The sequence below is a fragment of the Gopherus evgoodei genome, chromosome 6, assembly GCF_007399415.2.
Source record: "Gopherus evgoodei ecotype Sinaloan lineage chromosome 6, rGopEvg1_v1.p, whole genome shotgun sequence".
NCBI classification, from domain to species: Eukaryota; Metazoa; Chordata; order Testudines; family Testudinidae; genus Gopherus; species Gopherus evgoodei.
The window spans coordinates 107,582,509-107,598,923 of NC_044327.1; the positions used below are offsets into that span (position 1 = coordinate 107,582,509).

General features: G+C 42.9%; 1 protein-coding gene across 1 annotated transcript in view; it reads right to left on the bottom strand.

Moving 5' to 3' along the window:
• The window catches only part of C7 (complement C7), a 39,405-nt gene extending 39,162 nt beyond the window's left edge, over positions 1–243 (bottom strand). Inside the window, exon 1 of the mRNA XM_030567651.1 lies at positions 16–243. Coding sequence (XP_030423511.1) covers positions 16–21 — 6 coding nt within the window. The 5' untranslated portion in view covers positions 22–243. The remainder of the gene's footprint in view (positions 1–15) is intronic.
• Between the last annotated feature and the right edge of the window lie 16,172 nt (positions 244–16,415).

A 16,415-nucleotide genomic window follows, 5' to 3' on the forward strand; every position in this document is an offset into this window, starting at 1 on the left:
AAGTGATTGTCTTACCTTCATGTTAGGAGAAACGCTCAGATACCCAGCAACTACCAGGGAAGAACTGTACCTCCTCTGGGACTAGCGGGCAAGTCAGCAGCAGGAGGAGTCTGTCTGTCTGACTCTTGTGGAGTCTTCTCTGCCTTGCTGTTTTGCTTTTCTTTCACAGAAAGACTGAGTAATACAGAGGGAATTTTAATCTTAACCCATTTAATCACCTCCTGGGACACAAACAGCCTGTTCTTGTAGCTGCTCAATGTCTTAAAGACAGAATAATATACATATAAATCAAGGCTTGGCTATGCTAACTAGGGCTGGCATGAAACTATGGGAAGGACTCACAAAAAGAAAACTAAGTTTCTCTTCCTTTTTTCTACTGTGCAGCGTCTTTCACTTTTCAGAGACCACAAGCCAGCTCTGACCTCAGTTACACAAACTGAGTCACTTCACTCTCTTCAGTGGATGGAGTTACTCTGGTTTACAACTGTACGACTGAGTTTAGATTCTGGCCACAAATCCTTAGTGGTGATGTGCGAGAATTTTTAAGCAATCGATAAACTCGGGGGTTGTGCCGTACGACTGGAGAATTGCTAACGTAGTTCCTATTTTTAAGAAAGGGAATAAAAGTGATCCGGGTAATTATAGGCCTGTTAGCTTGACGTCTGTAGTATGTAAGGTCTTGGAAAAAATTTTAAGGGAGAAAGTACTTAAGGACATAGAGGTCAATGGTAATTGGGACGAATTGCAACCTGGATTTACTAAAGGTAGATAGTGCCAAACCAATCTGATCTCCTTCTTTGAGAAGGTGATGGATTACTTAGATAAAGGGAATGCGGTAGTTCTAATTTACCTCGATTTCAGTAAGGCGTTTGACACGGTTCCACATGGGGAACTGTTAGTTACATTGGAAAAGATGGGGATGAATATGAAAGTTGTAAGGCGCATAAGGAACTGGTTAAAGGGGAGACTCCAGCAGGTTGTATTGAAGGGTGAACTGTCAGGCTGGAAGGAGGTTACTAGTGGAGTCCCTCAAGGATCAGTTTTGGGACCGATCTGATTTAACCTTTTTATTACTGACCTTGGCACAAAGAGTGGGAATGTGCTAATAAAGTTTGCGGATGACACAAAGCTGGGGGGTATTGCTAACATGGAGAAGGACAGGGATACTATTCAGGAAGATCTGGACCACCTTGTAAACTGGAGTAATAGTAATAGGATGAAATACAATAGTGAAAAGTGCAAGGTCATGCACTTAGGGATTAATAATAAGAATTTTAGATATACATTGGGGAAGCATCAGTTGGAAGCGACAGAGGAGGAGAAGGACCTTGGGGTATTGGTCGATAGCAGGATGACTATGAGCCGCCAATGTGATACAGCTGTTAAAAAAGCAAATGCGATTTTAGGATGCATCAGGCGAGGTATTTCCAGCAAGGATAAGGAGGTGTTAGTACCGTTATATAAGGCGCTGGTGAGACCCCATCTGGAATATTGTGTGCAGTTCTGGTGTCCCATGTTCAAGAAGGATGAATTCAAACTGGAACAGGTCCAGAGACGGGCTACTAGGATGATCCGAGGAATGGAAAACCTGCCTTATGAAAGGAGACTCAAAGAGCTTGGCTTGTTTAGCCTGGCCAAAAGAAGGCTGTGGGGGGATATGCTTGCTCTATATAAATATATCAGGGGAGTTAACGTTAGGGAGGGAGAGGAATTACAAACTGGATATTAGGAAGTTTAGACTTGAAATTAGACGAAGGTTTCTAACCATTAGGGGAGTGAAGTTCTGGAACAGCCTTCCGAGGGAAGTAGTGGGGGCAAAAGACTTATCTGGCTTTAAGACTAAGCTTGATAAGTATATGGAGGGGATGTTATGATAGGATAGTTTAATTTGGGCAATTGATCTTGGATTATCACCAGATAAGTCTGCTCAATGGTCTGCGGGGAGATGTTGGATGGGATGGGAACTGAGTTACTGCAGAGAATTCCTTCTTGGGTGCTGGCTGGTGAGTCTTGCCCACATGCTCAGGGTTTAGCTGATCGCCATATTTGGGGTCAGGAAGGAATTTTCCTCCAGGGCGGATTGGCAGGGGCCCTGGAGGTTTTTCGCCTTCCCCTGCAGCGTGGGTCATGGGTCACTTGCTGGTGGATTCTCTGCAGCTTGAGGTCTTCAAACCAATTTTGAGGATTTCAATAACTCAGTCCTGGGTTAGGGGTTGTTATAAAAGTGGACGGGTAGGGTTCTGTGGCCTGCCTTGTGCAGGAGGTCAGACTAGATGATCATATTGGTCCCTTCTGACCTATGAGTCTATGAGTAGCAAGCCTCATCTCCACACATCAGCTTCTACCGTGAAAAATCAGGTCGGGGCCAAGTTTTGGTCTCAATCTTTCAAATGCCCGTGTAGCCCCACAAAGCCTCATTGATTTCAGTGGAGCTCCATGCAGGGAGCTGTCGGTGTGGAGGCAGTTGCAGGACTGGGACCTTTGTCTATGGGAGAATTTTACTCCTTCCCCTACATGCCCTCTCACTTTCTCCCTATGTTCGTCTCTTCCATAGTGCTCTCCCCCTTCTTCAAGAATTGCCCCCAAATCCAGAAATACCATTAAGATGTTTCAGCTGGGGAAATTTCCATTAATTTGTACCAAAAGTAGAGAAAGTCCTTATGATTGGGTGAAGGTATTCTTCCTCGCAGGAAATTCTTTGCATGATACACACCATTCTGTACAATCTAGTGTAATCCAAAGGTAAAACAATTGCTCTTCAGAAGTATTACTCTGCAGCAGGAGGTTAATGAACATTCTACAGAGGAGTGGAAGTCCTTGCTGTGATGTAGTAACTTCTGCATTGCACTAGGTGGAGGCTGTGTGCAGATTCATAGGTTCAGAGCTTAAAGCATGAAGGAACCTTAGATACCTAGCCGGACATTCTATATAACACAGAACAAGGCCAGCTCCAGCTTTTTTGCTGTCCCAAGGGGCGAAGCAAGAAAAACAAAAAAGCCGACCGGCAGCACTTCGGCAGCAGCTCAGTTGCACCGCTTTATTCTTCTGTGGCAATTCAGCAGCGAGTCCTTCGCTCCCTCTTTTCTTCTTCGGCAGCACTTTGGCGGCAGCTCAAAGAGCTGGAGAGGGACTGAGGGACCCACTACCGAATTTCTGCCGAAGAGCTGGACATGCCATCCCCCTTTCCATTGACCGCCCCAAGCACCTGCTTGGTTCGCTGATGCCTGGAGCCGGCCCTGACACAGACCATTAATTTTCACCCACTTACCCCTGCATTGAGCTCAAAAACTTGTGTTTGACTAAAGCATAACTTGTGTTTAGCTAAAGCATATCTTCTAAGAAGGCATCTAGCCTTGATGTAAAGATATCAAGAAGACCTGGAGAATCCACTACTTCCCATGATAGTTTGTTCCAACGGTTAATCACTCTCAGTGTTAAAAATGTGTGCCTCATTTCTAATTTTGAATTTGTCTGGTTTCAGTGACCAGCCATTGGTTCTTGTTATGCCTTTCTCCTCAGATTGGTGAGCCCTTTACTACCCAGTATCTTCTCCCTGTGAAGATTCTTATATACTATAATCAAGTCACCTCTCAGCCTTCTTTATGATAAACTAAACTGATTGAACTAGGATTGACAAACTAAACAGACTGAGCTCTCTTATTATGAGGCATTTTGTGGCTCTTTTCTGCGTTCTCTCTAATTTTTAAGCAGCATTTTTGAAATGAGGACACCAGAACTATACACAGTATTTCAGTATCAGCCTCACCAAAGCCACATATGGAGGTAAAACTTACCTGTTTATGCATCCCAGGAATGCATTAGCCCTTTTTGCCACATCATTGCACTGAGCTGATTGTCCACTATGACCCCTAAATCCTTTTCACTGTCACTGCTTTCCAGGATACAGTCCCTCATTCTGTCGGTATGGCCTGCATTCCTTCTGCCTAGATGTGGATTCCTAGATTAATTATTCCTTGCTCCTAGATCTGGGGTCATGTTTCTCTGTTTAAGTCAGGGATGATGATGACCTGTTTGCTAAAAGAAAACAGTTCCAGAGCCAATTTAGCTGTATCAGGAGCCTGCTTCAGAGACTCTTCCGGTTCTGTAATGGTGAACCCTTTTGATAACATGATCTAAACTGTTTGAAGATACCTGGTACTTGTTTCTTTATTATTTTACTTGTCTTAACTCATATCCAGGACTTGGGGTCCTTATTCAATTTGAACTCATTGCTTACACAAGCAACCCCCACAACTCCCTCCTCCCCACCATCTCACAATGAAGTCAGTCTTCTCTGTTGTCTATACACTTTCTCTCCTTGAAACTAATTGATAGGATGGAAGAATATTGCAAAGTCATAGTTTCTCCTTTTTTTTTTTGTCACTAAGGCCATGTCTACAATATGGAGTTAAGTCAACTTAAGTTACGACAACTATCATAAACCACTGTAAATACATTGTTTGTGCATGTTCACACAATGCTCCTTGTGTTGGAGGAGCACATCCACAGTTGGTGCTGTAGCACCGACAGAGAGAGCAGTGCACCATGGGTAACAATCTCACTGTTAAAATCTCGACCTTTTCCTGCTAGGAGTTCTGGGAATGGATTGCAATGCATCATGCAGTCAGGAGCGGTGCCAGGGTTTTTGGTGCCCTAGGAGGGAGTCCTTCCGCGTTCCCGGTCAGAGGCATTTCTGCGGTGGGGGGGTCCTTCTGCACTCCCGGTCTTCGGGGCACTTCAGCGGTGGGTCCCGGAGCGAGTGAAGGACCCACCGCCGAATTGCCGCCGAAGACTCAGAGTATGGAAAGACCCCCTCACCGCCGAATTGCTGCCAAGGGTGGCAAAATGCCACCCCTCCAAATCCTGGTGCCCTAGGCTACTGCCTAGGTCGCCTAAATGGAAGCGCTGGCCCTACATGCGGTGCATCAAAAAAAAGAAATAGATAAATTCATGGAGGATAGGTCCATTGATGACTATTAGCCAGGATGGGCAGAGATGGTATCCTTAGCCTCTGTTTGCCAGAAGCTGGGAATGGGCAACAGGGGATGGATCACTTGTTCTATTCATTCCCTCAGAAGCACCTGGCATTGGCCACTGTCAGAAGACAGGATACTGGGCTAGATGGAACGTTGGTCTAACTCTGTATGTTCTTATGGGGGCGGGATCACTGCCCTATGAAGGAGTTTTCTCCATCTCATGATTCCAAGGGCTTCTGACTGCATTGCATGTTGTTTTTCAACTGCCCCTGTAAACTTTGTGCCTGCCATCTCAGCTGTGTGGAAGCTGGCAATTCCAGACTGCTACCGGTCAGTCATGAATCAGTTTGGAGTTGGGAAGTCCACTGTGGAGGTTGCGGTGATGCAAGTGTGCAGGGCCATTAATCTCCTCCTGCTACAAAGGACTGTGACTCTGGGTAATGTGCTGAAAATATTAGATGGCTTTACGGCAATGGGATTCCCTAACTGCAGTGGGGCGATAGCCGGCATGCATATCCCAATTTTGACCCCAGATCATCTTGCGACAGAATACATCAACAGAAAGGGCTACTTCTCTATGGTATTGCAGGCCCTGGTGACTCATTGGGGTCGTTCCACTGACATCAACGCAGGGTGGTCAAGGAAGGTGCATGACACACGCATCTTCAGGAACACTGGCCTGTATAGAAAGCATGCAGGAACTTTCTTTCCAGACCAAGAGATTCCAATAGGGGATGTGGAAATGCCATAGTGATCCTGGGAGACCCAGTCTACCCCTTACTCCCATGGCTCATGAAGCCTTACACCACAGAGCACTTCAACAACAGGCTCAGCAGGTACTGAATGACCGTTGAATGTGTGTTTGGCAGAATAAAGGGTCACTGATGCTGCCTATTTGGCAGTTAGACCTCAATGAGGAAAATATTCCCAGGTCATAGCAGCCTGCTATGCTCTGCATAACATTTCCCGAGGGGGAAAAGTTTCCCCAAAGGTGGAGCATTGAAGTGGATCACCTGGCAGCTGATTTTGAGCAGCCAGACTCTAGGGCTATTAGAGGGGCTCAGTGGGAGGGGTTGGGGGGCTATACAAATCAAGGAGGTTTTGAAGGAGCATTTTGACAATGAGCTCCAGTAATGTGTCTTTCTATAATGAATTGACCCAAGCATTGTTTACTTGCCACATTGAATGACCTCTGTAATGATTTCTGCCTGAAAGTTAATTGTAGTCTGCAAATGTGCCGATTGCCACTGTGTATGAATTTCTGTTGCAACCACCCTGTGTAGGTCACAAATAAAGAATCCCTGTCTTTATAAGACTAAATTGTTATTAAACAGCAATATACAGATTAACGTTTCTTACAAGGGACATGACAGTGAGCAGCACCCTCTGATGAGAGGATTTCACAGCTGAGTGTAAATGTAGCTGCCATTATGGGAAATGTCCCTAAGGGTGGAGTGCAAGGGATATTGTGATGGGCAGGAACATAAGAGGAATGTGTGTAGGGAGTTTGGGGAGGCAAAGAAGGCAGTTCGGTATGGGATGCAGGGGGAGTCAAGCACATGTGTGTTCCACCTTCCATGCAATCAGGGACCTTAGCATCTCTATTTGGTCCTCCGTGAACTTTAGTATCTACTTCTGACCCTGTATTATCCACTTCTGGCTTTGTCTACTCTCCTGGCTATCCATTTTTAATTTTTCTTTTATTGTCTCTCTCCATGCTCTGTGTTCACTATCGGCCTGATCTGATGATTGCAGCACTTTGCAAAACTCCTTTTCATTTGCTTCTTTATCTGACAGAGGTGCTACACCAGTGTGTAGGAGCTGGCCTTCAAGAAACAATAAACAGAGTCTTGAATCAGAAAAGTTACACACACCTCTTTCTCTCTTTCCCTTGCAAGCATGAAGCATAGCCAGAGCATCAAACATGGTGAATTCGGCTGGGGGGGATGGTGGTGCCAGATGAAACAAAGGGTCTGGGTGGGTTCAGAAGGGATCAATACAAGAACCTAGGGACACTATTCTGAATATTGGCACTATTTTCAAGAAACGGGGGTGATTGAAGCTGAAATCACACTACTGATGCAAGGGTGCATCTCCTGCGTGCATGCAGCTTCAGACTGGGTCCATATGCTGCTCACCTGTGTGTTTCTTTGGTTCCTGCAGAAGTAATTGACGATTGTCACAGCAAAGTTTTCTACAATGGGGGAAGAAACAAAGCATCTCTGCCAAGGAACCTTCGGCAGAGGATTGCAGAATATCTGCAGGAAAGTTTCCTAGAGATCTCTATGGAGGATTTTGGGGAGATCTAAGTGGGCATTAACAAACTTTTCTGCATGGGACCCTACTGCTTCGCTGCATAGGGGAATATGAAGCAGATGCAAACAGTATCTAGTGTTATTAATTTCTATTCCATCTCTCATGTACACCATATAACAAAATAAAGGACACCTCTACCTCATGTCACTGGGCACTATCAAAGCAAAATGAGCTACCCTCTCCTATTTCAGGAACACCGGAGCCGGATTGCTGGGACTGGCTAAACTCCTCCGGAGTCAAAAAGAAGTCCTGACTCGCCAAACCACCAAACGAGCCTGTCGCCTGTCCCACATCCTCCTCCAACTCAACCTCCTCGTCCACCACTTCGTCCTTGCAGTTGACTCTGTTTGCTGCTGCCTCTAGTCCCTCCAAAATATCCACAGGGCTCTTGGCAGGGTTGCCACAAGGATGAGAAGCAGCTCCTTGTAGAAGCCGCATGTTTTCAAAATCACACCAGAGCGATGTTTGGCCTCATTTGCCTTCTGGTATGCCTGGTATGTCAGGTCCTTGATCTTAGCATGGCACTGCTGCATGTCCCTTTTGTGTCCCTTCTCATCCATGCCACGAGCAATCTGCTCTTAGGTGTCTAAGTTCCTATGGATAGATCAGAGCTGCGACACAGCCCCCTTTCCCCACAGACCCAACAGATCCAGCAACTCCAGTGTACTCCAGGCCGGAGCACATTTGCTGTGGAAAGCCAACATGGTCAGCTGGAAAGATGTGATGTGAGCTGTCCACATGCAGCAAACAGGAAGTGAAATTTCAAAAATTCCCGAGGCTTTAAATGGGAAGGAGTACATGCCTGTGTACCTGGCTGCAGGGCAGCAGAGTAGAAATGCTTACCAGAGCAGTCATGATGGGCTTTGTGGGACACCTCCTGGAGGCCCCTTAGGGCAGGGTTTCTCAAACAAGGGTCGCTGCTTGTGCAGGGAAAGCTGCTCCGGGCCAATGGGAGCTGCTGGAAATGGCGGCCAGTAAGTCCCTCGGCCCACGCCACTTCCAGCAGCTCCCATTGGCCTGGAGCAGCCATCCACGGCCAGTGGGAGCCGCGATCGGCCGGACGTGCAGACGGGACAGGTAAACACAGCGGCTCGGCCCGCCAGGGGTTTTCCCTACACAAGCGGCGACCCATTTGAGAAACCCTGCCTTAGGGTGACATAAGCAAGCGCAGTATCTACACTGACACTGCATCACTCTAAGTTTGTTGCAAAAAGCTCTGTGTTACTCGTTGAGGTGTTTTATTATGTTTATTATGTAGCAAGAGAGTTTAAATTGGGGAGCGGGAGCATAGTTGCGTGTATGCCTCCATTGTTTTGTTGATTAAACCTGACTTTTGTCGACAAAACTGTGTAGTTTAGACTAGGTCTAAGGCTACTTTCTGCTGGAAAAAAATAATGATGGGCTTGGCCTTGATCCCAGTAAGTCAATGAGACTTATTTTGCAAACACCTACACAGGCCAAATAGTATTTAATTTATAAGACTATTCACAAGAAGTGAAATTCATCCCTGTGCTGAAGGGAAGTGAAAGTTATGTGACGTAGATGGCTGATTTTTACCTGACTCATTTTTCCAGGTTCGTTATCCATTGTATTCCCAAACAAAATCTGTGAAACTAGTTTTTGTTCTAGCAAGTATTTTGCAACAGCTTTTCATTACAGCAACTAAGGTTCATTGCTGATTATTTTTATTATACATTAAGAAGAGCACCCAATGTTGCACCCTTTTCTATTAAAGTAGTGTTGTGTGAAACTATCTGGAAAAAGAAGCAAAAGGACAACCATAAGGCCGAAATTGTTTTGTCCAAAATGAGAATTCCACCACAAGAATTGTTAGTATAATGCTTCATTCACTGGACTGCTGATATTCCGCCTAGTTTGGAGATGGCATGAAATGCTGCAGTCTGTATTTTAATTCAAACTAAGGTTAGCCAGTATATAATTACATCTGTGATATTTTCCTGAAGGCTTTTGATACTGTTACAGGATTGATATGTAGGTTTCTCCATAGTTTACAAGGCTTTAAATGGCCTTGCATCTTCACTTTTGTCTGAGCTCATTATCTGTTATGTTCCCAAGTATAATCTATGTGCTGCTACTTCTGCGAATGCCAAGGAGCAAATCACAGTTGAGTGGAGAAAGAACATGTTGTCATTATGGTTTTTAATTGCGACACTCACTTTCTCTCTGAGAGTTTCTGGATTTGTATGGGAGTGTTAATGTCATCTGGCTTTTTCTAACTAACTGCAATTTTCTGCTTTGCTTTCAAGGTATTTATTACATTTCAGGGATTAATTTAAAGTGCCTTGGGATGCATTTACATAAAATGTGTCAAATGACATTAATGTTGTACTAACTACAACTCAAATGATTTTCTCCCAAGGGACCTTTCAGAATGTTTTCTTACATACTCTAATGTGTGCTGCAGTATCTAGGTAAAACAAACAAAAGTGAAATGCTAAGAGAATTTCCTAGGTTGCATGAATTCGTGTTAGATTAAACTCGAGGGCATGTTTCCATCATTCAATGTCTACACTGAATTTTGAGGGATTAAGTGTAACTTGAGTGGTGCAGCCTCATGTTGGTCCGGTGCTCAGGACAGAATTTCACCCCATATGCCTGCATGTGCCAGCAGGTTTTTTATGTTATTTAGGGCTAAATCATCACACCTAGTCCTGTGTAAGGAGTGGCATGTAGCTGGCACAAGCACTTAAATGGCCTACAGTAGGCAGTATGTAGGGCAAGACATATATACTTTATGTGGCAGGGAATATAACTCCATTGGTCCCAAATAAGCTAGCAAAGAGAGGGCTAATAGGAGTAGGCAGAGGAGGAGCCATTGCCTCTGTGCTTTATATGGATTCAGTGACACAAAACCACACATAGCATACAGATGAGCTGCACTAATGTTTAAGTTGTTTTGGGGGTGGGGTTATCTGTCCCTCACAAGCTCTAAAGACAAAATAGGGTAAAGTTTTTCAACATGCCTAAGTGATTTAGGAACCAAGGTGCCATTGATATTGTTATGGGACTTAGGTTTCTAAGTCACTTAGGTGCTTTTCAATATAGTATCCACAGTCTACTCTGGCTTTGAACAGCAAGTTAAAAGTCAACTATGAGGCTTTGATACTTCCAGTTCTTTTGGTATATCTGCATTATTATTATTGGAAATATTGTTATTAATTGATCAGAAAACAAAACTCTTCCTGTGAAAAATGTTGAATGAAAAAATCTTTACTTAAAATGTTTCAGGCAAAATCTTTCAATTTTTCTTCAGGGAGTTTCAAAACAATTTGGAACAAAAAATGTAATAAATGCCTCTCAATAAAGAAAACAAAATGTCCTTTATTTTGAAGGAAACTAGAAAAAAAGGCTAACAGACAAAACTTGACATAAACAGAAAAGCTTTCAGAGTTATGTTTTTCAAAGTACAATGGCATTCCTGGGGCCATCTGAAATTCATCAAGATTTTGTCAGGTTGCACAAGAGGTTTGTAATGAATTCTGTCTGCAGCTTCAATGCTTCTCATAATGTGCTTTCTTCTCATAGAGACATTATCAGCTCTAACTGGACCCAAAGTTTAAGTTTTGTGAAAATAAGCTTTTGCAAAATTTAAGACAGTGACCTAGATTCTTTGCTGTGGTGAAGAACACAGTACAACTTGGGGGTGTGGGTAGTAGCGTTTAATGGATGCAAAGCTGACATATAGCTCTCTTTTGCACTCCCTGATTCTGGGCTGGCTCTATATTGGTCCCCCCAACATTAAGTAAAGCAGCCTGAAGACTGAGCTACATTAAACTAGCTACCAACAACCTCAAAAGGCCAATTTGGCAGGTGGGTTCAGCTGCATTTAAAGAAAACTTGGCCTTGCCTCTTGGCAATGGCCACATCATAGCTATGCTGGATCCATGCCAATGGAAGACACCCCCCTCCCCCGTACTGGTTTGATTTTCCTATTGCTGGTTACACTGGCTTTAGAGCCCATTTGCACCAGCAGTTTAACTCAAGGCAGCTGTACTGTAGCAAAAACTCTGGGCCACTATGCTCCTATGATATTTTAAAATAATGAAATAATACAAATATTTCTGTTTTTATGCTTGTATTAATAGTGATTTATTTGTACTTTTTTATTTGCAAATAATAAACATTCATGCGGTATTTACACCCCAAACAATGCAGCTAAAAATGTACAGAACCTGACAGTGAACTTGACTAGAAACTGTCTATAAATAAAACTGAAAGTGATTAACCTTTTGTCATTTTCCAAATTATGCTCTAGAGCCATAGCTATATAAGAATGGAGAGCATATCACATGAGGGCTTTTAAAAGGACTTCCATCTCAAAAGGTGTCATTCATTCCAAATTATCTTTTAATCCTTTCCGAGTCTAGGCTTATTCTGAGGGAGAACCCCATGAGTGGAAGCCAAATGATGATGTTTCTAATTTGAGGTGAATACCTACAGAGCAGTTTATAGCTGACAAAAATGTTTATTGTGCAGCTCTGTTGAGACTTCAAGCTAGCAAATGGCTTGGAGAAGTTTTGGATGATAACAAAAGAAGAAAATACATAACAATTTCCAGAACAGAAAGCTAAAATCTAGGCACTAATGTAATAATAAATCTAGAGGCCTCAAATAAGACTGGAGTCCCATTGTGCCTGACACTGTACAGGCACATAGTAAGAAACAGGTATACCCCTCAGCATATTTACTAAGGACTGTATTGTGCCTTTAAGGCACAGTTGGCACTGGCATAACCACTACAGCAAGAAAGCCAAGAAGCACTGGCCCTGAAAAAGACATACTGGTTGTTACCCTGCTACAGTAGAAGTCAATGACAAAACTCCCTGTGAACTGATGGAATGACTCAGCAGAAAAAAGACTGTCAGCAATATCTTTTTCCTCAAGGGTTAGTATTTATAATATCTTAGTAAAATAAGTTAACAGAGTGAGTAGAAAATTCCCGTTTAGGATTCATTTCAGTCCTACGATCTTTTTATTGTGGAGCCCAACCTTCCGAAAAGTATTTCTTCCCTCTCCCAAGCAGACACTCTTAGTGTATGCCAACACTTAGCGTGTTAAACCATACCTAAAAGATTAACATCATTGTAAATTCTAATGTAGACACCGTCATGCTGCCTGGAATGGCTCATAACTCTGAGTGCCTGTCTCAGGGCAGCCTGTCAGAAAAAAGTTTGTTCCAGGACACAAACTTTTGTTGCTACTTGGGTTAAACACAACTAATGACAAACATTTGTGCCCTGTTTAGGCTAGAATTTGCAATAATTGGTTAATATGTTAATGTATGAGTAAAAATTCCATTGTAGACATAGGCTTATAGACCTTCCCCTCTCATCTGTGCAAGGGCAGGGGGAAGCTGAGCTGAAGTTACTCCAAGGGCCAGATTTTCAAAGGCACCTAAAGATGTAGACAGGTGCCTACTGAGATGGGAGTTAGGTGCCTAGTTGCTTTTGAAAATCCCACTAGGTGCTTAGCTGCATCTTTACATGCCCAAATAGCTTTGAAAATCTGTCCACCAGTGACTTCATTGGAAGCAGGATTCATGTTCAATACCACAGTTCCAAAGAGTCCAGCTGCTGTGCCACCCTTGAAGAGGGTGCAGCCAATGGGCAAGCCTTTGTGCCCAGCTAGCTCCAGAGCCACTCTGGAGGTTAGCACCACTATGCATACTAGACTTGCATTCAGTGAAGCACATGGTCCACCTTGGCTCTTCTTCAGGTATGGAATAGTTCAGGAAGCTCCATGTGCTTTCTGTTTTCCCTTTGCCCATGCTTGCAGGGCTGGGCACAATCTAGTCCTAACAGTTCTTATTAAGAGAAAGAAAATGAGAAACTGCAGGCACTGCAGATGTTATGTTGGAGTGGAATTCCCAGATGCCACATATATGCTTTGTTTCCAGTAAATGGAAAATTGCCTGGACCCAAACAGAGGAAAAGATTTGTAATTATAGACGAGCACAGATCTGCTTTATTGGTCCTTAAACATTTAGGCCCAGATCCTCATCAGATGTAAATTGCAGTAACCTTATTGACTTCAATGGAATGTGCCAATTTACGCCAGCTGAGGAATTGGCTTCCACTGTCTACAAAGTCAGAATCGACAATTAGCTACTTCATTTTTGTCTCAACAGATTTTTTGATAATTTGTGCATTATATTGGAGCATTCAAATAAATACACAAAAGAAAGTCAAACAATTCTGTAACAATGAGCAGAAGACTTTGTGCAAATAGCAGTTTTTCTTACTTTAAAATGAGTTAACATAGTTAAAGTGGTAGCTGTGTTAGTCTGTATAATCAAAAACAACGAGGAATCCTTGTGGCACCTTAGAGACTAACAAATTTATTTGGGCATAAGCTCACAAAAGGACTCCTTGTTATATTCAGAGTAGGGCAGCAACTTTCCAAACAACTTTACCCTTTCCAGACAAGTTACAATGACATGATCATCTATTAAAAAAAAAAAAGATCATTTGGATCAGTTGCACATCAAGCTCAATGTTTGTAAAGTGCTTTGGGATGAAAGGTAAATTGTTATATAAGTACATGGAAGTAAACATAAATTATTTTTATTATTTTCCAGATCAAGCCTACGTGATACGGTTTGCTGTATTTCATCTTCCTTGACTTTCTAATGGCAAAGAGTCCTGTGGCACCTTATAGACTAACAAACTTACTGGAGCATGAGCTTTCGTGGGTGAATACCCACTTTGTCAGATGCATGTAGTGGAAATTCCACTCTTTGCCGCTTTTACAGATCCAGACTAACACGGCTACCCCCTGATGCTTTCTAATTAATAATATTCACTGTGACAATCATTTTTTCTTCGCTTTTGCACAATGTTGTAAGCATGTGTCATATTTTTCAAAACTCAGGACCTAAATTACTCCTTGGAATATGTGTGAGGAAGTGGGCCTTAAGGATTTGTGTGTGGCAAACATGCATTTGTGAACTCAAAACAGATTCTCAACACTTAGCTCATGTATGTTTTATACAATTGGCTTTGGCTCATATTCCTCCGTGCACAGTTTTGAAAATGTGGTCCTTAACCACCGTATTTGGCACTAACTCATGCTAACAGTGTTAGCAACCCCAGCAAAGAGGCCAAAGAATGACTGGGTCATGGAAACTGAATTACCCGCTTACCTTTGGGCATGGACGCTGCTGTCAAGCATTCATGCCCATTGCATAAGATGTATAGCAGCTTCCTGGGAAAAGGGGAACAAGATGTCATGCTCTTACATCAGACTGTTTAAGGGAAGGTTGGTGTCTAGTAAACTTATCAGCATCTATAATTTAAATAAAGGTGAGACACTTGACAATAAATGTGTAACTGGTTGGATGACATAATGAAGGTGTTGTGTTGGCATAGTCGCATCTGGCAGGATATGCAATTCTGCATGAAGCAAGAAAGAATTAAGAGGGTGATGTAACCATCTTGTTTAAATCTGGTCTTAAATTTAGATCGCCCTTTCCAAACTGCATATAAATGAGTATCCTGGGAATGGGGTTAAGATGGGCCCAAGATTAGGTTATTAAAATTGTCCTGCTATGCCACAGAGAGTCCCTTTTGAGCTAATCAAGTTCCTCTCTGCAGTTGTACTGGAGTCGCTAAAGCTGATTGTTTTTGAAGATGGCAATTCTTCTGGTATAGCTCTGATTTTGTGGCCAGAATGACAACCGTAAGGCTGATAGTGGTTTCTGGTTCAATTCAATGCAGCTTGGATCTACATTACACCCTTTTTGTGGACTCTCCTTAGCTTTACGGAAGGAAAATGTCTTTCCTGTCAAGGAGATGGTTGTTTCAGTTGCTTGCCCTATGAGGTAAATGGAGCCAAGGCACTTCTAGAGAGTTCTAAGTGAAAATACTGTTCTGCTGACTGTTCTGTTCTATTGATGACTTGGTAGGACTTTATAATGATCTTTTGTCCTTGTCTATCATATAGTGGCCTTGAATGCCCTGAGTCCATCTCCACAAGTCACTCTGGTGTCCAGGTGATAAGACAGATGTAGTGTAAGGGAGAGCAGCTAGCAGAAATCATACACTGAGTCTGACTATTTGGTCCCTTAAAGACTTTTTGAAATAATATGCTGTGGCTTCGCAGGAAGTAAGGAAGCATTTCAATGTCTCCACTATAACATCCTCAACATCCAGAAATGTGGAACTGTTCAACATGGCAGACAGTTATGGAGCATGATGTTTTAGTGACAAGTCTGTGGTTTCTAATGGGGTAGATGGAGTCTCTCCTGGGTTGCTTCATCCCTTTCTTTCTGAGAGGTCTGAGATTGCTCGTGGGTGACTGCTCATCTGCCCTAAAGGCTCTCTCATGGGGTACCACAGGTTTCTGTCTGTCACTCTTCCTGTTCAATGTGAACGTCAAGGTTAGGGCCTGATCCAACTCACAGTACAGTCAAAGGAAAGAGTCTTGTTAGTTCAACAGCACCTGAACTGGTTGCTGCAAGACTCATCTATCTCCCCCAGCTTTTGCTAAGGAGCAGATTGAATGACACTGGATAGTCAGATGCGGGGATTACTATTAAAGTATATTTTGTGACATGGGGTTGTTTTGAATGGGCGGGTTGTAATTATCCTTAATTTTGTAAATTTAAATATCTGTGCAAGCACCTAGAGACTTGGATTGACAGATCGTAAAGAAATATGATTAAATAAAAGAAGAAATGTTATGACAAAATGTCCATGGACACAATCTGGACATCTCTGTACTTAGGGCTGCCTGACACTTCCCATTATAAGACCCTGTTTTCAGCTGATCATAATTTTGCCAAACTTTAACCATTCAGGCTGAATTTTTTCATGCCAGGTGTCTGCTTCAGGCTGAATATTTTTTAAAAGTTTGGTAAAAATGGTTCAGAATGTGATTAGAAAAAAATACATTGCTTTACCTATGTGAAAAAAATTCTTACAGTCATTTCATTGAGAAGCCCTAGCATCTCCATGCTGTGGAGCAGGAACTTGACATTTGGCAGAGAGGTGGCCTCTGTCTCAAGGATATGCCTTTTGCTGTTCCTGTGAAAAAATACCACTTCAATGCAGAAAGCACAAGAACCAGATCTGGGGTGGAGGGGGGTGACAGAGGGAGTAAATT